This window comes from Macrobrachium nipponense, chromosome 24 (genome assembly GCF_015104395.2).
Source record: "Macrobrachium nipponense isolate FS-2020 chromosome 24, ASM1510439v2, whole genome shotgun sequence".
In the NCBI taxonomy this organism is placed as follows: Eukaryota; Metazoa; Arthropoda; class Malacostraca; order Decapoda; family Palaemonidae; genus Macrobrachium; species Macrobrachium nipponense.
The window spans coordinates 77,580,207-77,604,725 of record NC_061091.1 but is presented as its reverse complement, the minus strand read 5'-3'; the positions used below and the strand labels follow the sequence as shown (position 1 = coordinate 77,604,725).

Here is a 24,519-nt window from a genome sequence, read left to right as displayed (position 1 = left end):
CTTTGAATTTCTTTTGACTTCCGGAGTTACTGACAGCTAATGTGATTCTCAGGAAGGTTTTGTGGATCTAAGTATCTGCACTCTGGAGATCAAATGTGGAGAAAGACAGTATAATCATATACATCATATATATACATACATACACAACTGCAACTGTATTATGACTTTGGAACAAACCATGAACAATACTTTTTATGAAAGATTTCTTATAATCATTCACATTTTCAATGTGAATGATTTACTTTCTTTATATATGGTGCCATAAAGGCAATAATTTTTGGTTATATAAAATGCATTCAGTTCCAGTGCTACAAACCCTAACCCTTTACAGGCAGTCCCTTGTTATCGGCAGACTCGGTTAATGGTGACCCAGTTTTATGGCGCTTAAAAAGGGATTTTGACGAAGGAAAAATCTATTTCTGGGCAATGACCTGTGTCGCCCTGTGAAATGTCTCTTAAGCACTCATTTCTAAGGTATAAATATTGCTATAAATACCAGAGAAAAAGTTAAATGGTAATGCCAGAGTATTCTAGCTCGCTCACCTTTATTTTAAAGGTGTCGGTATGGTATCTGGGGCGAGTGGAAACCACTACCAGAGGTTCCTTGCCATTTAGTCTCTTCCTTCTTCAAAATCCGTCTACAGAGTAGCCACTACTACTACGACTAGCGTCTTAACAGAAGTGTCATTAACCAAAACTTGGCACCATAAATCACCAAGTTTCTTTTAACGAGTTTTCGCTTATCAGCACCTCACCGATAACCGGGGGACTGTCTGTATTATGAACTCCTTCCTTAACTTCCCTAACTGAAACATAATAGTACAAATTAGTAAAGTAAAAATTGTGAACCAAACTTGAAATACCACTAAAGGCAAAACTCCAAGCCAAAACTGATTTCAACCCACTGTGTAGAGTTTCCTAAACAAGATTCAACGTGGAACAAACCGAGAACAAGACAAAACAAAAGGTTAGGTAAAATTATATAAATAAATGTAAATAAGTATAGTAATCGATATCATGAAATAAATATCTAACAAAACTGCAAATTGTTACACAACACATTAACAAACACTGATCAAGTGTCTGAATAACCATGAAGTAAAACAAACTCAATCATCAGACTACAAAAGTTATGAGACTGTGGAACAGTACATATAAGGTTTAAAAAGTAATGGTTAAGTAGTTACCACCTAGTACATACACATAAAAAGCAATTACATAAATGTGCCATCTACAATACATATACTGAATATCGCTTCGCAAATACCAACTCTCCGACGCTACAAAATGAAACTGAGAGACAGGGAAGCAAGTGCCCCAAAAAACAAAATACTCCACGTACTGTAGCTTCATGGGACTGAGGAAAAATCACTCCATATGTCATTAGTTTTATTATAATATATATGAACATTTATGAATAAATGGCATCATTCAGAACCTAGGCAATATGTACGTACTGTCATTTCAATGGAAAAACAATGTAAAACCTACAATAATATGGGTAAACTACCAAAATTCCTTCATGACAAAATTTTCACTGACCGTTGGTTGCAAAATCAACCTTTTCTAAATCTATATTAACAAAAATATCCTGTTTATCAATGACTTGCATACAAATCTGCAGGTTTGAAAAATCACACAATGAATGACTGAAATGAACATACTAGTATATATACATATATCGTACTGCAATGAAAACTAAATGTATTAATAAATTTCAATCCTTCCCTGATAATAAGTCATCAACAATTTCTCTTGATCGGTGAGTAAACATATGAGCATTCAAGTGCTCCTTCTGCGATGCTCTATACTGGCACAGGGAGCATGCAAAAGGTTTTTCCCCCGTATGGGTCAGCATGTGCCTGTTCAAATTACTCCTGGTAACAGTCTGGAAACTACACTGGTGACAGTGAAATGGTTTTTCACCCGTATGCCTCCGCATATGATTCCGCAGATTGGTGGTGACGCTTGTTGTGTACAAGCAGTAAGGGCACTGATGAACCTTCCCAGCAGATGGCGTAAATGGATTCCCTTGACCTGCTGACCTTCTCCCTCCTGTCTGAACATGATTGCTTCCTCTCTCATCAAGTCCCACCTGTGGGGGATGCTTCTTTGAGTACTTGGTAACAAAATACAGTGTACATACATATTCTAAAGACAGCTATCAACTATATAAATGCAAATGCCAATGGCAAAGACTTGGAACTGCAACTTTGCATTCTTGAAAAAGGACAAAATGCTTATTATTTATATATGTACTAGCATGACAGTTAAAATAACTGTAAAGTGCCTACAACTGAAAATATCCTTAGCAATCCACTTCATAGAGCTATGCATTTGCCGTAACTTAATATACATTAGTAGATTATCAAATATATCTATATAAATAACATATGCATTTTCAAGCCTTATGGATATTTGCTACAGGAACAGAGAATGTTCATAGTATATATCTTATGACTTCTACAACAAATCTGGCATCAATACTTGCTGTTCTTTGCAAGCAGCAATTTTGCTGAGAGCTGGAAGTGTATAGTTCTATTCTGTGAAAATAGCTCAAGGAAATCTGCATCATCAAACAAATGGAAAAATATTTCCAAAGAAAATATGCAAAGAGCATATAAGTACTCCATAAATAAGAAACCTTTTTTTAATGGTAAATTTAAGGAATTCACAAGTAAAATAATCTTCGCATTTCAAACAGGTTTCTTCATCCCTTATCATATGAAAGAAAATGTCCTGATCTTTGCATCAACTTAGGCATACTTTGTGGACCAAGTGTGGTGAAGAATCTGGAGCCTTGGAAGTATCAGGTGGTCCCCGGGTTACGACGGGAGTTCTGTTCTTGAGACGTGTCGTAAGCCGAAACATCGTCAAAAATCCTAAGCAAACCTTACTTTTAATGTTTTGGGTGCATTGAAAACTATGTAAGCTGCATTCTTAGGGCATTTTTCATAAAAAAAAACCTTCAAATATTGAATATTTTGCATTTTTGGTGTCATATTTCATTTGCTAGATGAGCGTTGTAGGCGTCGTAACCGTGGAAATAACGTCTATTGACAAGTGTCGTAACCTCGGAACGTCGTAAGTCGACACCGTCGTAACCCGGGGACTGCCTGTAATAGTTTTTGAGGGGAAAATGGTTTTAAGTTCTCAAATATTATAACCAATGAAGACAGAAATACCGTTATTTGTAATTCCAAGAGTCCAAAGCAGCCACTGGGTAGTATTTGATAAACGAAAGTCCTTGTCTTTGGGACTTACAATGTTCTCTTAAATGTTACAGTGAGGAGGACATATGATTTCTGTCTGGGATATTTGGGAAAGTTATTTTAAAATCCAGTGATTTATTAACACACAGCTGATGATGTCAGTCTTCTCCTTGAGGTATTATTATCATTAATATTCCGCACATGAACCCTATTCATATAGAACAAGCCTAAGGGGCCACCTACTTGAAATTCAAGCTTCCAAAGAATATGGTATTCAATTGAAAGAAGTACGTAACGGAAGGTAATAGGAAATACAGAAAGAAGAGATGTTATAGTACTATTAACAAAGAAAAAATAATTTGTCAAATTAATAAATGCATAAATACACAAAAATGTAAGTACACTTTTAAAATGCACATGCAAGTCTCCTTGTATTTTAATAATGATCAATTAATTTTCCAGCTCTGCATATTTTCAACTTCATCAGATATTACATTCTGATTTACAGGTTTGAGTGACGCATTCCAATAATTGTATGGTTTTCTAGGTATGATTTTATGGAAAAATATATTATAAAAAAACTCAATGCATACTACTATTATACTATTAAATACTATACGTACATAGCATTACTATACTGTCTCAAGTTCAGCAACCAAAATCACGTTAAGTGTAATACCTATGATTCTGATTCTAAAATATGAGTCCAAGGAATTTTTTTAGCTCTAAAAACATAATATGAGACTAGAACACATTTGTAGACAAAGAGACTTTTGCTATCAAATATATCAAGTCAGCTTTTGTGAAGATGGGAGAATCGAGGTATACATGCTTGCAATAGAACCCCTTAAAAGAGACTGTGAGGTTCTTTCTACCAAAGAGGCCTCCAACAATAGTCATCAGTAAGTACTACTCCTCTCTAAACATAAACATGATAGATGCCACCACCTCCTGTGAGAAATAATGTTGGACTGACTTGCAGTCACTGGCTGGAGGATCTTGTCTGAAAAAGGGAGCAGTCCTAGACATCTTGTACTTGATTCTTGCAAAACTATTTGAATTGAAACACTGTCCATCCCTAGCTAAAATGCCTCTTAAAAGCCAGAAATTAAATCTGTTATAGAGGAGTAATGATAGTTTATATTTGACAACGTCTCCAAAGAGAGAGAGAGAGAGAGAGAGAGAGAAGAGAGAGAGAGAGAGAGAGAGAGAGATTGGTGGAAGAATGAATGGGAGTGGTTAAATGGCGGTCGGAAGCATGTCTGTTGTGGCGCTCTGTAGCATGTCAGTGGAAGTCTGTTACGACGAGAGTAGGTCGGAAGAAGCAAGGCAGTTAGTGAATTTGCAGAGTTGGTTTGGCAGCATTTGTCCGTTAGTTGTTAGTTGATTTTGTGGTATTTGATTGATTTTGGTGTTGTAAGGTTGTTGTGCGTGTGTCTGTCTGGTTTTGGTGAAGTGGAAGAGGTTGGGGTGCATTTTCGGTGTCTGTGAGTGGTGGTTGAGGCAGTGTTGGTTTTGGCGGGTGGTTGTCGTGTTCTTTCGGGCTGTTGGTGTTCTTCGTCTGCAGTTGTTTGTCGGGTTGTTTAGTTGTGGTGGGTTTGTTGGTCTCAGTTGGTTGGTGTGTGGCTGGTTATCGGTGGTGGATGTGTCACGGCTAGCCTATAGCCTATCCAGTAGACTGCACAGCCTAGCCTATCTGGAGCCAGAGGTGAGTACCTGTTTGTGTTTTGTGTGTTTGGTATTTCATTGAACCAATTATCATGCAGGTTAAAGGTAACGTAAAGGGGAAAGTGTGAGTGTGGGAAATTTTTTTAGCTGGTATGATTAACGTAACTGTGGGGAGTTTACTTGTTTTTTCTAAGCTTGTGATCCCACCACACTGTTATATGACTTGGATCCAAAGATCTTTGCAAACATGTCATGATTTTATGACTTGGATCCAAAGATTTTTGCAAACATTCAGAACTAACATGAAAACACATGCCTTATTACAAGGTCTAGGCAAGCTACTCATTAAAATATCTTCTGTACTACATATACCCACAAAGATTCCAAACAATTAAGGGGACCATGGCAAGAATGAATGCCTGAAGAATGATTGACATGCGAATATACTGATTAGAATTGGAAGTTTAGCGTTTCTGGATAATATGGGTATTTGCTGGAAAAAGACTAAAGGAATTGTGCCATGACACTAGGACAGTGTCAGAAACAAAAAGTAGATTTGAATAAAAGGGGTAATGAGTTTCCTGATGTGACCAAAATGAGGAGACCATTTTATTTTGAAGATCCTATGCATTCTATATAAAATAAACAATGACAGTACTTACAAAGAGCAAACAAAGTACTAGGTTAACTAAAAGAAAGTGAATAAATTCATTCTTAGATCTAGACCAAGGTAAAAAACTGAAAAGGAGTATAACAAGCGCAAGCAGTCCCCAGTTATCGTCGGGGGTTCCATTCTCGGGGATGTGCCAATAAGCGAAAACTGCCATTAACCGGAACTTGGCGATTTATGGCACCATAATGGGGCTTATGGCGGCGATGACCAGTTATCGGCGTCATATGCACCCTTATGTCGATGATAACCGGATCTCTGATAACCGAGTCCGCTGATAACCTGTAGCGAACTCAAATGGTAAGATGTCAAAACCTACTCAAAACATAAAGAGGAAAGATCCTGAAAATTACAACTAAATAAAAACTCATAAAAGACAGATGCCTTTCATAAGTTCTGTACTGGATTAAACTGAAGCACGTGTGTATGATGAAGGATGCGGTCATTCTTGTTTCCCAGTTTCACTAACATTGGATAGGATCTTCACTTTTTTTTTTTTTGACAAATCCATAGGTCTTGTTAGTCATTTCAGTCAACTAACAAGAGGTTAATAATGGTTTGTAATTTTCTATCAACAAAGTATAGTGTAAAAGGGGAAATACATAACACGGAAGAACCACATACGTACGTATAGGTAAAGAAACAGAAGTAAGAAAATTATCACCATCTTTATTGTTACTCATATATTTATTAAGTTTACTAAGGAACAGTGAAAAAACCATCCCTCACTTGTAATAAAAAATACACAGTATAAGATCAAATCCAAATTACAGATAATTTCTTCAACCTTGTTCTGAAGACGGCTTCTGTATTCCTGCAGACTCGCACAACTCTTAGACAAAGATATGTAATTACAGAAAATGGTTGTGTATTTCTCAAGAAAATCTTCACAGTAATGAAGAAACTTACATTTTATTTTTTGGTTTCTGGGTAAACTAATTTTTCTTTTTAAGAATAACTTCCTTAATAACATCATTTGAAAAAAATTATTTATATACTATTGCACAAAATGTTTTTAAAATGCTCTGCTAATGTCAGCATTCTAATGCTATTTTACATACTACGTATTTCATATTTACAATGGTTCTGTCGATTAAGGATGAGCCAATACAGGCAGTCCCCGGTTAGTGGTGGACTCGGTTAATTGCGATCCGGTTTTATGGCACTAAAATCGGCTATTTATGGTGTCATAACAAGCCAAGTTTCGGTTATCTGGTGCCGATAATAGAGTTATGGTTCCGTAACATACCTAGTAGAGGCACCATTTATGGGCACTCGGAGCCATATGCACCATAAACTACCAAGTTTTTGGTTAATGGCGGTTTTCACTTATCAGCACCCCACCGAGAATGGAACCCGCCCCCCACCCATTAACCAGGGACTGCCTGTATAGCCAAAGTAGTCCAACTCAGGGATGGCATTTATACTATAACTGTTGGTTGTCTCACTCTTCACTTGCATCTTCAGTGAAAGATATACAGTGGACCCCCGTACTCGTGTTCTCCAGATTCGCGGACTCACACATTCGCGGATTTCTCTCGGGAACGTTCCCCCGCATTATTTGCGGAAAATTCACGCATTCGCGGTATTTTTCTATGAGAAATATCCACAAATTCCTGGTTTTTTTCTCAATTTCATCATAAAATGCACTTTTTTTTATGATTAAAAAAACTAAGTATAAAAATTTTTAGTGGGTTTTTCTTGAGTTTTAACTAACAAAATTGGCAGTTTTCAGCATTTTTATAGGGGTTCCAACACGGGGGGGGGGGGGGGTGTGTGCTGGTACGCATCCCCCGCGTACAGGGGACCACTGAGCTACCAGTCGCAATTAGCACGCAAAAGTAAACATTGAAAACTATATTATAAACTTTCATGAATTCATAAGCAGAAAACATGGCAAAGGCCACGTTAATCGTTATTACTATATGGAAGGTGTCTGAGGATTAACCAGTTTCTGACTGCAAGTTTTTCTGATGATAAATAAGCATTTCATCAAGTTCACTGACATACCATGGCAACCTGAATAAACTATGGTTGCCAATGGTATTTGTTCCATGCATACTCATCTATTTTAATAATTTCCAGTTTTCTGGCAAATGGCAGGTTTGCATAAAGATTCAGACTGAATTTATCTCTTAGTATTTTTCTTCTTTACATGACAGTTTTTGTTACCATTCTTTTTTAAAAAACATTTTAATCATCCATTTTTAAGTACGTAACCTAAACTTTGATTACAAGCTCTTGTGGGAATCGGTGACCTTGGCAAACATGATCTTACATAATCTCACTGAATTCTCAGTTTAGGAGCTTTAAAGCAACATAAATCCATACATGACAAACACGAGGTTCAATGGCATACTATTACAACATGGCATAATGAAAGCACCATAAAAATGAATATGGTGAAATATGTTTATAAATCATTAAAGACCTCTCCTACTCTCCCATCATCAAAGCAACTTCCATAAAGCTATCTAGGTTACTGTGAGAAATATCATCAGAGTAAGAGATGAATTAAGTAGACAGACCAGGTTTAGTCTCTTACTACCTCATGAACACGGACAACTTAGTGAGGGAGTGCACTTGATCTACACCAAAACAAAATAAAATCTTTAATTTAAAGGAAAAAAATGGGTCAATGAGGAAATACGTACCGTTGTTAAGAACAAAGAGAAACAACTCTTAACATCACTGAAGGGCTTTCAAAGAACAAGAGGAGGTTTTTTTTTACTTCATATTCACATTCTTCCTCCAAGAAGAGAATCTTATTTTTGGAACAAACTACCAGATAAGTTTGTGAATATTAGTACTACTACTAATGGCCAGTTCAGGAACAGGCTGAAATGGTCAACACACTTTTGTCACTTATTTACTGTTAGCACCTGTATCACTAACTCTTTGAAAGTCTCACAAGTAGAGAGGGACATCTCTATTACCTACAATTTCCTGAGAGGGAAATTCTTGAGAAACATTCAGGAAGTTTGTTCACGTCTTGTTGAGGAAAGAACCATGAGGAAATATGCCCTGGATGTCTGACCTTTTAATAATAGTCCTTGACTCTGATGAAAGGGTGCTTTACGGAGGTTGAACAAACCTAAAATGGAAGAAGATTCCAATAAAAAAAAAATAGAGAGCTTTAAAGTTACTGGAATCCTAAAAGTCAAACTTAAATCACAGCAAATATCATCTTTTTTCAGGAATAAAATGATGTTAATGATTATGGAAGGGGTGGAGGAGCAAGGAGCCTTCCCTTCTACAATCTTAATCAGATTATATGCCCAATTTTTCTTGGTACATGGATAATGTGGACTGCCTGCTTGGTTCATTGACACTGTGCAACCACCCATGGAAATCCAGGTAGTATTCATTAATTGATTCATGTTGAAAGACTTTTAATGCTGAGCAGTTCCACAGATGTCAAACAATTCTACCAGAGCACAGCTTATGATTCTGAGGAGAGACTACCTATAGGCAGAAAGCCTTCACTGGAGTAGGGTGATTTGCAACAGTACTTCTGGAGTAACACTTTCTTGTAATCAGAAAAATGATCACAAACTATGGAAAGGCACACCTAAATTAGGAAGATATTCATTTTTTTTCTCCTTTCTGTTCTCAAACTGGAACATTTTACAGTTATACATTCATTGAGTGTAGTCATATTTCATTGCTCTTACCTTGATCAAATATAAATATCTGAAGTTTGACAACCAACTGAAAACTTAGTTAAAACGACCCAATAAAATATTTCCCCTATTAGGAAAGTTATGGGAGGGTATTTGGAAGTGGCTCATCCCAGTGATTGTTGACTGCAAAAAGTCCAAACCCATAGTTACAATAAAAGATCAACAAATAGGTGAGTATACTCATTCAGTGGTATCAACAACCATGAAACAGGGGTCACGGCAAAAAAGGGTTGTGCATCTGCTGGGGCTCCAGCATTTGCTAATTACATTGCTACTATTGCAGCATTTTGGATGTATGAATTTTCGGAGCCGATATGCATAGATCCCCGGTTAACAGCAGTGCCAATCACAGGTTATCAGCACCAATAAGCAGGGATCGGCGCTATTATCGCCGACTCTTGGTTATAAGCGATTTTCAGTCATCATAACACTGTCAGGAACGGAACCCCCGCCGATAACCAGGGACTATTGAAATTAATACTGTACCGTGCTATCCTTCAATACAAATGGGTGAAATGAAAACAACTGTAGTATAGCTTGCGAGTACTATCTGTGAATGCCAAGATTTCACACAATGCATATAGTACTACTACAGTACTTTATGTATACAAGCAGTACCTGTTACGATGAGTTTGGCTTACGATGTTCCGAGGTTAAGGTGCTTCTCAATTATATTCATCAGACATTATTTCCACGGTTACGACGCATGTTCCAGGGTTACAGCGCCTACAAGGCTGATCTGGCAGATGAAATATGACACCAAAAATGCAAAATAATCTATATTTGATGGTTGTTTTGATGAAAAATGCAATAAGAATGCAGTTTACATAGTTTTCATTCAGCCAATGCACCCAAAGCATTAAAAGTAAGGTTTCTTAAGTTTTTTGACAATGTTCCGGCTTACGACACGTCTCAAGAACGGAACCCCCGTCGCAACCCGGGGACTGCCTGTATACATATACTAATTCCTTCTGGATGTAAAACTTGTAGGAATCACACAATTTAAGAGTCCAGTTTCCAAACATTAAGTTCGCAAAGCTAAGAAGGCACGTTTGCACACTGAAGTGGATAATGACTCCAAGCTGGTATTATATGTTCTTTGAAAAGGTCAGTCATTTGCCCAGCCAATAAATTAGTTACAATGGGGATAACAAAAACAAATATCACCAGAAGACAAATTGGACAAGTAAACATCTGCAACAAAGGTAAATAAAGCAAAAATCTTACTGCTCTACAGGGTATATTAATGCTTTTAACATTGTCTGCACATCTCCAAAATCAGCAATATTTTTAGATAGAGTTTGTCCACCACATCTTAGATGTCTAGAGAGTTCCTTCCAAGCTCTTTTATCTCAAGTTGAGTACTTTCAGCCTGGCATTTCCTACTGGCCCGGGTCTTCATCTGTGTTCTTACTGTTTACTGTCCTGCTACTTCTAAATCGTTTACTACTTCAAATGACTGAGCTTCTCCTCCTCTAACTCCTTGCACCAGCCACTGCCTCCATATATTTCCTAGCCTCTTGGCCAAGAATGTCACCGAGATCACTAATTCTTTTTGCCAGCACAGTTTATCTTCGCAACTCATCTTGACTGTTGCTGCCCTTCTGCTTCACACTGTCAATACTACACACTTTACAATGCACTTCCTCCAAGGACTACCCTTTCCCCTAAAAAGCATTTTTCCCCTATCTTTTTACCATTTACATGTATACTTTTCAGCATAAGAAAATTTGACAGAATTTTGCCGAAAAAATGACCTAGAGTTCTAAAGTTTAGGAGAATGAGGAGATGGAGGACCTCCAGAATTTGTCCCACTTGACAAGATGGCTTGCTGCTGATGGCGACGAGTAAGATGAGAGAAAAGATGTTCTTTTCTTGTCGCCGCATAATTGCAAAAAGGGCACTGATGAGGGCGTTCCCCAGAGTGCAAGCGCAGGTGTCGTTGTAGGCTACTGGCATAAGCAAAAGAAGAATTGGGGCAGTGGGGGCACTTGTATCGAAGATCAGAGCCTGAATTGGGAGAACAGGATGAGGAAATGTTGATGCCGGTGGTGGTGAGTGGGCCGAGTGCCTGAAAGAAATCAACATTAGGTATTACTATTCTGACTCAGAATATTTTGGATTTTTTTTTTTCACATGAATAGCACGAGTTTTACTGAAAGGAATATGTAATGCCATGTACTATTATACAACCCAGTTTTCATCTTCACTGAGCTATTTTTAAGAAGAGATGGTGGGGAAATACAAGGCAAAATCAATAGTGAAAATAAAGATATACATTTAATGAGAAGACATCTTTAACGTCCAGACGAACACCTTTATATTGCATAGAACCAATAAACAACAAGGATTACAAAATACTGACATAGCTAATGATTCATTAACTTATTCCATACACAGAAGTAGCACTAGTTTAAATACTTATACTATTAAAAACTATACTACCACAACAACTTCCTTTATATAAATAATTGTGACTTCCTTGATCCATACAAATGCAATAATTTTATAAGCTATGTATTCTAATTATTAAGGGTAGCAAGAGCGTAACACAACTTGCACAAAATATCAGCCAATTACACAAGTTGTTTTTGCTGAGTGCAGGTGACCTATGTAGGAGAGCAAAGAGCGGCATAAAATAACTATTTTGTTAGTCTTGCTTCATCCTTTTAAGCTGAACTTCACATACTTTCCAGGGAGCAAAAGATCAGTACGTTCTATTCACTTTATTCTATACATATCCATTTCCTCTTTTCATCACTATGATTGATAACTGGTCAAATATTGATATACATATACATAATGCCTTTAGTTATTTTCATTTAGGATTAAGATGAAGCTTCAAAGTTTACATGCTCATTGAGACACTCATATTGTTTTGATAGTGAATATACTAAAGAACTTTTGTTTTTCAAGCCTTTTATTCAAACCTATTGACATGAGACTAAATATGCAATGAAAAATTGGACTATGACAGAAGGGTCTATGGCCAAAGGCCTCAAATCAGCTACCATTGTAAGTATAATAATTTGTTATTTGATTGAACATACGTACATTTACATTTGTAATTTATATGATACGAACATAACGTTAATGTAAAGAGAAGGATTCTTGGCTAAAATAAACAAAGGCTTTTTATTTGTTCTGACAAGGCATACAAACATAGAGTATTTGCCATACATGTTCTTGCTACAAATCATATTTACAGCAATTAGTTTACAAATAATCAACCATTGCAGTATCAAACAGAAAAAGTCTTTGTATACTATAGTATACAGAAACAATTGAACTAACTTATCTCAGTGTAGAAATAGAGCACAGGTGCTGTATTCTTTTTGTGTTTCCAATGAACTACAATTCACTCCAAAACCCAAGGATGAAGCGACTTATAAAAAGCATCCAATACTGTCTTTATGTTTTTATTTACCTTTCACACCATGACATAAATATAAAAACAATAATTCCTGAACCCAAAATGCACCTTAGTATCCTACTGAACAAACTGTACAGCAGAAATGGTACAAGTTGCAACAATATACTACAGGCAGTCCCCAGTTATTGGCGGACTCGGTTAATGGCGATCCGCTTTCATGGGGCTTGTCTAGCTCCACAAAATCGGCGATTTATGGCACCATAACAGGACGAGTTCTGGTTATTGGCGCCATAAGGGTGCATAATGGCACCATAAGGATGCTTATGGCGTGCCATAAGGGACTGGTTATCGGAGCCATAAATCACTGAGTTTTGGTTAATTGCGGTTTTCGCTTATCAGCACACCCCCGGGGACGGAACCCCCGCCAATAACTGGGGACTGCCTGTACTACTTATGTTTAGCCTCTCACTTGCTGGTTGCATGTTGGTTACATATACAGACTTAAAGATCTTGATTTACTATTTCTTTAAATACTACCTGAAAATGAACTGGACCTTGACTTTCAGACAGCACACCTTGTTTGTTTCAAAAGCTAATATGTATAGGCACATAGATTTATACTACAAAGCCAGGAATATCTCTTGCATCTTTAATTACTTTTCTTCATACAAAATATAGAATGGAAATTGGGCTCTGTAATAGTGCATGAGGTTGAGATAAATACGTAATGTGTTTTTACTCTGCATTTTATTTTGTAATACAATGTAACTTATATGTAGTGACATTCATTCTTTACCTGTACAGTCATTCACAATAGCTGAGAGTACAGTGACAAACATTACAGAAACCTGATACTGTATATATCAGCTATTAAAAGTACTTATGCACATATATTTATGGGGCTGATATCTGGTTAATGGCATCAATTTTAGGATGTTATGTGACATAACTCATCATCGACCGGGCCATAATAAGTTGCCCATTTTATGGCGTTAGACAATCGCTATGAACCAGATCGTCATTAACCAGGTCCGCTGATGACTCGGGGACTGCCTGTGTACTATGTTACTGTTTTTCAGAGGACCATTGAAAAAGACATCTGCAGTCTTCCATGGAAAATGAATTTGTCAGGAAAGTTTCTCTGATTCATGCTAAACCACGTATGAAATCATGAGGCAATTCAAGAAATTGTCTTAACAAATATTCATGTGATCCACCTTCTTATGAGGTGCTCATAGTACTACAGTACTCAAGACTACAGGACGGCAAGTTTCCTTATCAAAAACTAAAGTTTCTGAGTAGATTATATTCCGAGTAGAATAATCAGAAGATGAACCTGGTTTTCTATCAAAGTGGCTCAGAAATTGCTTGTGTAAGAAAGAGTAGCTGATCTACCCTCAACACCTCACAGGACTGAACAAATTTCATATAATTACTAAAATATGATAGGGTCCTAGCATTGTACTAAATTCAATAGACCTTTGGAGTATTAGGAAGTGTGTTTGTACAAGTTTTGGAGTTCAAGGGTTTGCAGATCCTGAAGTTATTGTACTGAAACAGTATGACTGTTCATGAATATTTTGTTCAGTTATCTACAAGATTTACAGTCTGGGGATGGTGAGTTGCTAAAAAAGCAGAAGTTATACAAGTCCAATAAACTTCAAGGTGCCAAACTTAATACAGTCACAGTGATACAGGTTATTAACGTAACATAAAATGACAGTACATGCTATGTATATGAAAACATTTCCAATTCTGTGGTTAAAAGACACAAACTGTTGCTTGCAACAAAATGTTCATAAATGAAAGTGAAATATTGTATGGGTTTTGAAAAAACTCAGCTATAAAGGAACTTGTTCATTCATTTGGAGTTGGCAACACGAGAGAAAATAGAATGCTTTCGAAGATGGGAATTCAGATGATCCCCATCCTGGTGGGCAGCGTAAGGACACAGGAGAGCACTTGAAAGGTCGCACGCCCGCTGTGAAGGCGCTAGGTGTCTCCTAAAACTCTGAACGCAGCTGAAGATGAGACCTGCATGAGGCACTTCAGCACTTGTTGGCCCCTGTCATTATACAGCTGTAAGAGAACATCAGATACCTTGAGTCATTAAAGTCTCTAACTTTTTCATCTTCTGTACAGATTATCATTTAAATATGATCACCAAGTCATATCGTTCAAACGACACCCTTCACGCTTTCAGTGTCAGAAAAGCTAACACTTAACACAGTCACACAACATGCCCAGGACATACATTATTTAGCATTTCATTTCAACATATAGTACAACTGTACATTAAATTGTCTTTATGTCAAGTCTACACATCATGAAAAATATGTGCTCAAGTGTTTTAAAAAATGAAGCTATTACACTACGTACTTTCATATTTCAAATGGTATGCAGACTAATGTTATGCACAAAAAAAAAACAGCTGGTGGCTCCATGAAGGTTGGCTACCCCTTCTTAGTCAAGTTATGCCTGCACAGATATAACTGCACAGTTGTACTGTACAGTTATAACTGGACGTTAAGTGTGGACAATCTGTACAGTTTTTCTGGCCTGCACAGGCGTCCTGGGTAAATGGCTCATCTCAATCAGTGAGCATGAAGCCAAACAGCTGCGCATGCGCATTGCAACGATAATGTGGTAGAGGCAACTTTTTGGCTCAGTTCGCTGTCCGTCCGTGGACAGATAACATCTACTAATAAAAAACGCAGCTGGGTTTTATTGAATTGAAAAGTGTTTATACCTAAATTGAGGATATATTGGATTTACTTGTTTTGAAAAATTGATACAGAAGTCAGAATAATATATATTTATAATTTTGCCATTTTTTTACGGGAAAAATAAGTGTATATAATGAAGGCTGAAAGTGACAGCATCATTCTTGAATGTCTTGTAGATTTCATTGAAACCTTCTATATAAATGAGACTTTGCTTTGGCAAGTAAAATCCAAAGGCTATTAAACAGATTAAGCCTATGTATGTGTATTAGTGATTATAAACAATATATACAAGACAGTTTTTCAATAAGAATAAATATTTATTATGACAAAATAATATAAAGCAAGAATAGGCCAAGTTTATGCGTCTAATCATGATTATGCACCACGTATGTAATTCGTTTTGAAAATTAGAACAAAATACTATTCTACTTTCTGATGAAACAAAATCAAATAGTATTGAACCATGTATGTTTTTTCATTGCTTACACCTCATGGAAGTTCGCTTTGAAATGAAATTAGACTAATCAACACAATAATGAAACGCAGGAAGACATAAGTAAACTAAGGACTTTCATTCATTGTAACACGTCATAAGAAAGTCAATCTTTAAATGAAAACTAATCCGTACTATTAACCCTTTTAATGAAATAGACAGAAAATATTAGGCCTATATAATTATGTATACTTTAAAACGAAAACAAACAATTGTACAACTTAACCCTTAAACGCCGGAGCGGTAAATAAAAAAATGACTCCCGTATGCCGGAGGGGTTTGAGAGTAAGCGGAAAAAATATTTTTTTCAAAAAATCACAGCGCGCTTAGTTTTCAAGATTAAGAGTTCATTTTTGGCTCCTTTTTTTGTCATTGCTTGAAGTTTAGTATGCAACCATCAGAAATGAAAAAAATTATCATTATCATATATAAATAATGCGATATATGATAGCGCAAAAACGAAATTTCATATATAATTGTATTCAAATCGCGCTGTGCGCAAAACGGTTGAAGGTAACAAGTTACTTTTTTTCGTTGTAATGTGCACTAAATTGCGATCATTTTGATATATAACACATTGTAAAACGATAAAAGCAACACCGGGAAAATATTATCACAAAATAATGCACCCCCCCCCATGATAGAATTCGTTAAACACGGCTTACGTAAACACATATTTTTTTCAAAAAAATTCACCATAAATCAAATATTGTCCTAGAGACGTTCCAATATGTTTCACGTAATGAAGACAAATGATTGAATATGTTTTACTATAGTTTTAACTATACTGTAAGAATATTAGCTACAAATGCAGTTTTTCGACCATATCTGACGAGCTAAAGTTCACCGTATGTCGAATTTTTTATATATATTTTTTTATATGCAATTATTTCGGAAATAAGAAAAGCTACAACTTTCAAATATTTTTCGTTTTATTCTACATGAAATTGCGCACATTTTCATATATAAAACTCTATGAAATGCCTAATATGAAACGGAGCAAATATTCCGAGAATGGGACTTACGCATTTCGGAGATTTGTGGCGGAGAATCCGCGCGCGGAGGGAAGGAAAGTTTTTTTAAAAAATTCACCATAAATTTAAATATTGTGCTAGAGACTTCGAATTTGTTTCACGATGAAGATAAATGACTGAATATTACTAGACTGTAAGAGTTTTATCTTACAATTGCGTTTTTTTTCGACCATTTCGGTAGAGTCAAATTTGACCGAACGTGGTTTTTTTTTCTATTTATCGTGATTTATATGCAAATATTTCGAAAATGAGAATAGCTACAACCTTCAACTATTTATTGTTGTATTATACATGAAATTGCGCACATTTTCATATATAAAACGTTATGTAACGGCTAATTTAAAATGGTGCAAACATTACCACAATCGCACGTATGATTTTTTCGGAAGAGTTACCGCGCGACGTAAAGAAAATGTTATTTTTTTCATAAATTCACCCTAAATAAAACGAAATATTGTGCTAGAGACTTCCAATTTGTTGCAAAATGAAGGTAAATGCTTGAATATTACTAGAATATAGGCGTTTAGCTTACAATTGCGTTTTTCGACCATTTCGGTAGAGTCAAAATTGACCGAAGGTTGAAAATTTGTCACTTATCATTTTTTATATGAAAATATTTCAAAATTGATAAAAGCTACAACCATGGGTTTTTGTTGTTTTAGTTGTATTTGTGCATGAAATTGCACATTTTCATATAAAAACTTTATGTAACGGCTAATTTAAAATGGTGCAAACATTACCACAATCGCATGTATGATTATTTTCGGAAGAGTTACCGCGCGGACGTAAGGAAAAAGTTTTTTCATAAATTCACCATAAATCGAAATATTGTGCTAGAGACTTCCAATTAGTTGCAAAATTAACGTTAAATGATTGAATATTACTAAAATATAAGAGTTTTAGCTTACAATTGCGTTTTTCGACCATTTCGGTAGAGTCAAAGTTGACCGAAGGTTGAAATTTTGGCACTTATCGTTATTTATATGAAAATAATCTTAAAACTGATAAAAGCTACAATCATGAGTATTTTTTTTGTTGTATTCTACATAAAAATGCGCACATTTTCATATATAATACTCTATGTAACGGCTAATTTAAAATGGTACAAAAATTATGTCAAAGTGACGAAATAATTTCAGAGATGTGTCACAGATACTTTTTAGTGCGGCAAGAAAGAAATTCGCGCTTGCGCGCCTGCGTAACGATTGTAAACAAAACAACACCTTGATCCGTGAACTCCCATCATCCCCCAAGGCGCGTGGTTCAAAAGTTTTTGGCTGGTAGGCCTAAAAGTATTTTTTCCGCGAATTTTTAAAACAAAAAAACTTTTGTATGTCGACGTAAAATACGTCCAGTCGGCACCCGAGAGACAAAAAATGTCGACGTAAAATACGTCCAGTCGGCGTTTAAGGGTTAATCATCTTTCCATGGAACTTCTCCTTCATTCATAAAATATTCAATAAAGATTATGAAAGTCCGCTGGGCTAAGAGTTTCACATGGGAGTATTTAATTCGTTTACATCAACCACTCTTTCACTGGACGTCTTACTTGACGTTTATAAGATTTTTATGATGTCAGCAAGTCAATTACAGCCAGAGCATCGCATGCTGACGCCATGGATGCTATGGAGGACTGAGGAAACGGCCTGTATCGTTAGTGGCGAAGATTTGCCTGCACAGTTGGACTGCGCAGTTATAACTGTGCAGGCATAACTGAATGTTAGTGGCGGGCATCACCCCTCCCCTGGTGAGTAATGCTTTGGTTTCCCAGTGATGAGATATTCTCATGGTGCTATTCAGCTATTGCTGCTTCTAGATTCCTGCAGTTTAAATACGTATAGGAAAATAAAAATTATGCTTCATGCTATTCTTACACCAGTGGGTTATCTGTTTGGTCCCTTTGAAGATCAAGTTTGAACATGACATTCATTCAATCACAACCATTTTTAGGTTCAACTGCTCTACCAATACGATGCTTCTACCAATTCTATGAAAATTATCATACTAAGCTTTGGGCCTAGTAACATTCTGACAAGTCATCAATGCCAATCAGATAATACCTTTCTTGCAGAAAAGCTATCAGATAGTAATTGCTCACCCAGGCATACTACTAGTAGGCCTGACCTGTTAACCAACAGACATGCAGGAGGAACCTACAATGTGAAAGGCTTAGATGGTCAAGAATCTGCTTTTAAAGAATATGTACCAATACATACCATGACTTTTAGGGATGAAATGCAATCTGCTACACACCACTTCCTGAGGCGATGCCTTTACAAATTTGACACTGGGTACATACCATCTCTCACTAATAAAGTAACTTCATTCTCTATATCTTTGACTTCTTGTTGCTATGAAGTGTTAAAAGCATAAAATTGGGTTAAATACACATTTATTACATTTCAAACTTTGTAATAATTACTAGGCTTGGCATTAATTAACTCAAATTAACCTTTGAATCTCCACTGACTAGCCTAGCATAACCTAAAACTACTCAGGCTAATTGTAAGTCAAGAAGTTCTCCTATAATATACTACTCCAAGTTATTAAAGCATTAATGTAGTTCCATGACAGGATAAATGACACTGAATCTGAACCACATTCCAGAAGCAAAGCTGACTTCATTATGTGGTTTATATTCCATAATATATATCACAGGTGAAAGTATATATTATACCACCTAGGCATCAAGAAACTAATACAGAACGTATGCTGTAATGTGTAATTATTTCAAGACCCCATAAAGTCAAAACAAAACCTTGGGAAAAGGTCTTAAGTAATGTTCAGTGCCTAATACTGAAGGTTGTATAATTTTCATGATGTCTTTCCTTAACTTTCATTTCTACGCAGGGCAAAAATTTATTGTTTCATCAAACCAGAAGTACTTTTTACTATTTGCAGAGTCCAGATTCACTTCACTGACTACTGTGTTCCTTATGCCATAGGAAATTCACTGCAGTGAACACTCAAGTAATGTTAGCAGTTTTCAGTAATTTAGAGTATCACAGTAATCCAAATTTAACCACAATAGATCAGTAGTAATTCTAAACGGGAATAATTCAGAAAGCATAACCAAAAAATGGAGATGAAACAACATGCAGATCTCAAAATATATATTCAGACTAGATTTTACAAGGCTTTACAAAAGCAAATAGTAGAACCAGGTAGTTTTACATGTTTTCAAAATAAAAACTAATACCTTGAAAAGGATATTCAAAATAAGTTTAACTCAGTTACAAAGCCCTAAGAGATCAAACCTCATCAAGCTCTGTTACATTTACAAGAAGAGGTAACACTAAAAATCATCACATCATTTACTTGTTGGCATCAGAATAGTACGTTCTCTTCTTGGCTACAATCTTATGTTTCCTCCATAAATGGTCATACAAATGTTCCCGCCTAACAGCGCTATACGGGCAGTGTTGGCACCGGAATGGCTTCTCTCCTGTATGAATGCGGATGTGCCTCCTAAGATCACTTGTCTGCTTGAAGGTAGACCGGAAACAGTAAGGACACGTCAAATAGGAACCCTCACTGCTGTCTCCTGAGATTCCTCCTCCTCCTCCTGCCTAGAAGAGAATATATGCCTCAATGTCAGGTAACAGTACAATAATACACTTAAACTGTATTACAATTTACTGCGATGGCTTTCATACTTATGGTCTACAGGTACATTATACAGGTTTGCATCATAAATTTTTTTTCTGAGCTCTTCTTTCCATTCTGCAACAAAATCAAATTCCAGAAAACAGAAGTAATTCCTATTTCGAACTGTTTATTGTAAAGATGAAAAAGTTTTTCATTATTTCCACTGTGTAAATATTGTCCTGTAAACTCAAAAGTACTACGGTATTACGTTTTTCTTATTCTGTCACTTACAATTTAGTCCAATTTTTAAATACTGCCCATAATCTCCCTCCCCACCCAATTCAATGTAACAACATCTTTAAAAAATCTTCCACATACTTTAATGAAGAGTATCCAAAAACCCATACTATACATATTATACTGTACTGCATTTCCCACATTTTTCTATATAATATTGAAATCCTTAAATTATTGAAACTGTGCTTCTCCAGAATGCAGATTATAATCAACATACAGGCAGCCTCCATTTACGGCAGCATCGGTTAACGGCTATCCGGTTTTACGGCACTTGTCCAGCGGCGCTGTTAACTGGATTTTCTACGGCAATCTCTGATTAGCAGCACTGATCTTTTGCTAACAGCAGCGCAGATATCTGGTTTAAGAGCGCTGTTAAGCAGGTTTTTTGTGCTGCTATTGCTGATTTTCTGTTAGCAGCGATTTTCTGTTAGCAGCATTGGCCGGGAATGGAACCCATGCCGCTAACCGGGGGCTGCCTGTATTAAAAAATCCAAAAATGCTTATACTAGCTGCACTTCTATGGAAAGTTTATATGAGGTTGCCAAGAGAGGGAAGGAATGTTTTTAGTTTAGAAAATTCTGGATTGCTGGTCTTCATACGTGAAGACTGCTTCGTGGCTAACTAGTAGGTGTTATGGGGCTACCAAAACTCATTCAGAATAATAGAACAATAACTGATCTAAAATCGGTGGCATTTATTACCGATTGCCATCGTTATGAAGATGTCAAAAGAATTGTTGTTTCCCTTCACCTACTGGTTATTAACCCACAATCGCTTTACTGCCGAGAAGCACCAAGAGATATTAATGACAGACATCCAACATCTGACAAAGTGACATTGCTTGAGCAGTTGCTGCTGATCCAAGATTCAATGTTGATTATCAAACTGTTTATCATTTAAATATCACCAACATGTACTCCAGCTGTGCAATGTTAACCCCCTTGATTGGCTCTCTCTCTCATTCTTGTCTTGGCTGACTAAGAAAACCACAACCAGATAGTAATCTGTTATCAATATGATTCAGTTATTAAACAATGTGCAATGAACACTTATAACAATACTGTATGTGAACATACGTACATATAGTTATCAGGCCACATAATGGTATTGAACATAGTCATACTGTACCAAAAGTTACATATATATAGTAGATGAATACAATGAATGAAGTATACCAATCAAGTAATTACTATAAACTAAATTCCACTTGCAAGCATCAGAACAGGTGATTCAAAATAACCAGAATCATGAATTCCATCTCACGAAAAGCTGAAAAGAAACAGGAAATTCTGAATTTCCTGGGTCTTAAAATCCTTAATGAAACTTGTAGATATGTAATGGATTGCTGTACAGCCAAGATGTTCTTGTTTACATAATGAGAAGTTAATAGAGGGGGGGGGGTTCCCATTTAGCTCTCTAGTTTTCTGCCTGCACATATAACAAGCAAGTGGGAAATTCTTGTAAATAGTGCTGACAGTAAGGTATTTTTGGTTCAAGTCTGAACTTTCACATGAGCTTGTATGTTTAGTAATGAACTCTCTTAATATGATGGGCAGAGATACATTTATCATAGTACAGAAAATATAAAATAAAATACAATAAAAATCAGCTAATTTTTGCACAAGACCTCTAACAAGCGACAACCACTAGCCAAACAGGAAAATAAATGATCATAATAATATAGTAAATCTTTATTAAAAACAAAAAATTCACAAAATATAAATGACTGAATAATCTACAGTAGCAGCTTTAAATAATTCACTCGGAGAAAAAAAAATTCCATCAAAATAAGAAAAGTTAACTATGTTTTCATATGAAGATTACAGAATGAACAGCACTTCATAACATTAAAAAATCATAGTATAGTACTTAATGCTGTCCTCAGAATGGTAAGCATCTAATAGAACAGACATAAAACCTTGCTAAAAAAAATCAGAAAACTCAGAAAATTCCTTAATCCAAACGATACTTAACATCCTAACTGTGAACGTCTTCAAAATCTCTTTCAGAGGACCTATGGCGTCTGGCAATGTGATCGTGGACGTAATCACTCCTTACGGCAGTGTAAGGACAATGTGGACAATTGTATGGCTTTTCTCCCGTGTGGACACGGATATGGCGCTTGAGGTCACTCTTCTGCTTGAAGGTGGATCTATGGCAGTAAGGGCACACCAACGGCTGCAGAGCCTAGAACAACAAACACTGATTATACCCTTCATAAACTGATCCATTTTTCTCCACTACAATATGATATCTATTTAAAATGTGCAACCATTTGGTTTGGAGCAAGCCTACGAGAACAATGACTTGAACAGAAAACTCCCATACACTAAATAAGAAAAGAAATAGTGAAAATCTAACAAATATATACATGTATGCACAAAAACAACCAATCTCATGAAACCTAGGTATAGTGACAAAGTGTGTTATATTGTTATATAATGTGGTAAAACAGTTTTAACTGTAGTGTGCCCTACAGCCCATAACTCACGAGGCTTCAAGTTAATCCATCAAAGGGTTAACATCATTTTGATGTGAAATTATGACATTTAAAAAATAATTAAAACTTCATTTAAATGTGAATTTATGATGCAGGCGTCCCCGATTATTGGTAGATTCGGTTCATGGTGTCTCGTTTTATGGGCCTTGTCTAGCGATAAAATTGGTGATTATTGGTGCCATAACGTGCCGAGTTCCGGTTATCGGAGTTATGGCGCCATAACATACCTAACAGAGAGGCACCATTAACCAGATATCGGCAGTCCCCGGGTTACGATGGGGGTTCCGTGCGTGAGACGCGCTGTAACCCGAAAATCGACGTAAGCCGGAACATCATGAAAAATCTTAAGAAAACCTTACTTTTAATGCTTTGGGTGCTTTGAAAACTATGTAAACTGCATTCTTATTATATTTTTCATCAAAAAAGACTTCAAATATTGATTATTTTGCATTTTTGGTGTCATATTTCTTCTGCCAGATGAGCGTTGTAGGCGTGCGGTAAACCCTGCGAAATAATTTCTGATGAATATAATTGAAAAGCGCCTTAACCTCGGAACGTCGTAAGCCGAACCCGTCATAACCCGGGGACTGTATGTATTGGCACCATTAGCGCCATACCTCACTGCGTTTCTGTTAATGGCGGTTTTTGCTTATCAGCACCCGCAGAGAATGGAAGCCGCCGCCCCGCCCTCCCCCCCCCCCCCCAATAACCGGGGACTTCCTGTATCCTAAAAAATAAATCTTACAAGGGATTATCTTAAAATTTAAAAAGATTGCAAGGTTTTTATCCAGGAACCCATTTCCCATTTTCTATTCATAATTTTATTTTATTTCCACTGTCCCCTGAAGGGGAGGTGGGTGGGCCAGGGTTGACGTTGAGTTATATATATCTGCCAGGGTAAGTATGAACAAACTTTATTGTATCATAACAATATCATTTTGTTCATGAAACTTACCTGTCAGATATATATATAGCTGAATCCCACCTTTGGAGGTGGGAAGGGACAGAATAGAAGGATTTTTGGGAAACAAATGCATGCAGATGATTTACATCTTGGTTCCACCTGTTAGCATAGCTGGCTTCGTGGTTACTGCCACGTAAGTCTTGCTTGTGCTACTAGAGTTGCCAGCGAGGTAGAGACCTATATAGCTGGTGCACTCCAGATGATCTGCCAACAGGGGCGAGGACCACGACGTGACTAGACCATATTGACCATACCATGAGGGCTAAGAAGTAAAATAAATAAAATATATATATATATATCACCACCTGACC

The 24,519-nt window shown here is 36.5% G+C and overlaps 1 protein-coding gene across 11 annotated transcripts in view; it reads right to left on the bottom strand.

The window, feature by feature from the left end:
* The window catches only part of LOC135205827 (zinc finger protein 316-like), a 216,098-nt gene that overhangs the window by 69,153 nt on the left and 122,426 nt on the right, over positions 1-24,519 (bottom strand). The window contains exon 6 of one of the 11 annotated variants that reach the window (XM_064237037.1): positions 1,703-2,095. The exons of 7 other annotated variants lie outside the window; for them this stretch is intronic. In XM_064237037.1, coding sequence (XP_064093107.1) covers positions 1,718-2,095 — 378 coding nt within the window. In that variant the 3' untranslated portion in view covers positions 1,703-1,717. Of the gene's footprint in view, positions 1-1,702; positions 2,096-10,506; positions 11,305-20,071; positions 20,429-22,542; positions 22,932-24,519 lie in introns of those variants that run through there. 3 more of the 11 variants (XM_064237048.1, XM_064237055.1, XM_064237063.1) reach the window with 3 other exon arrangements.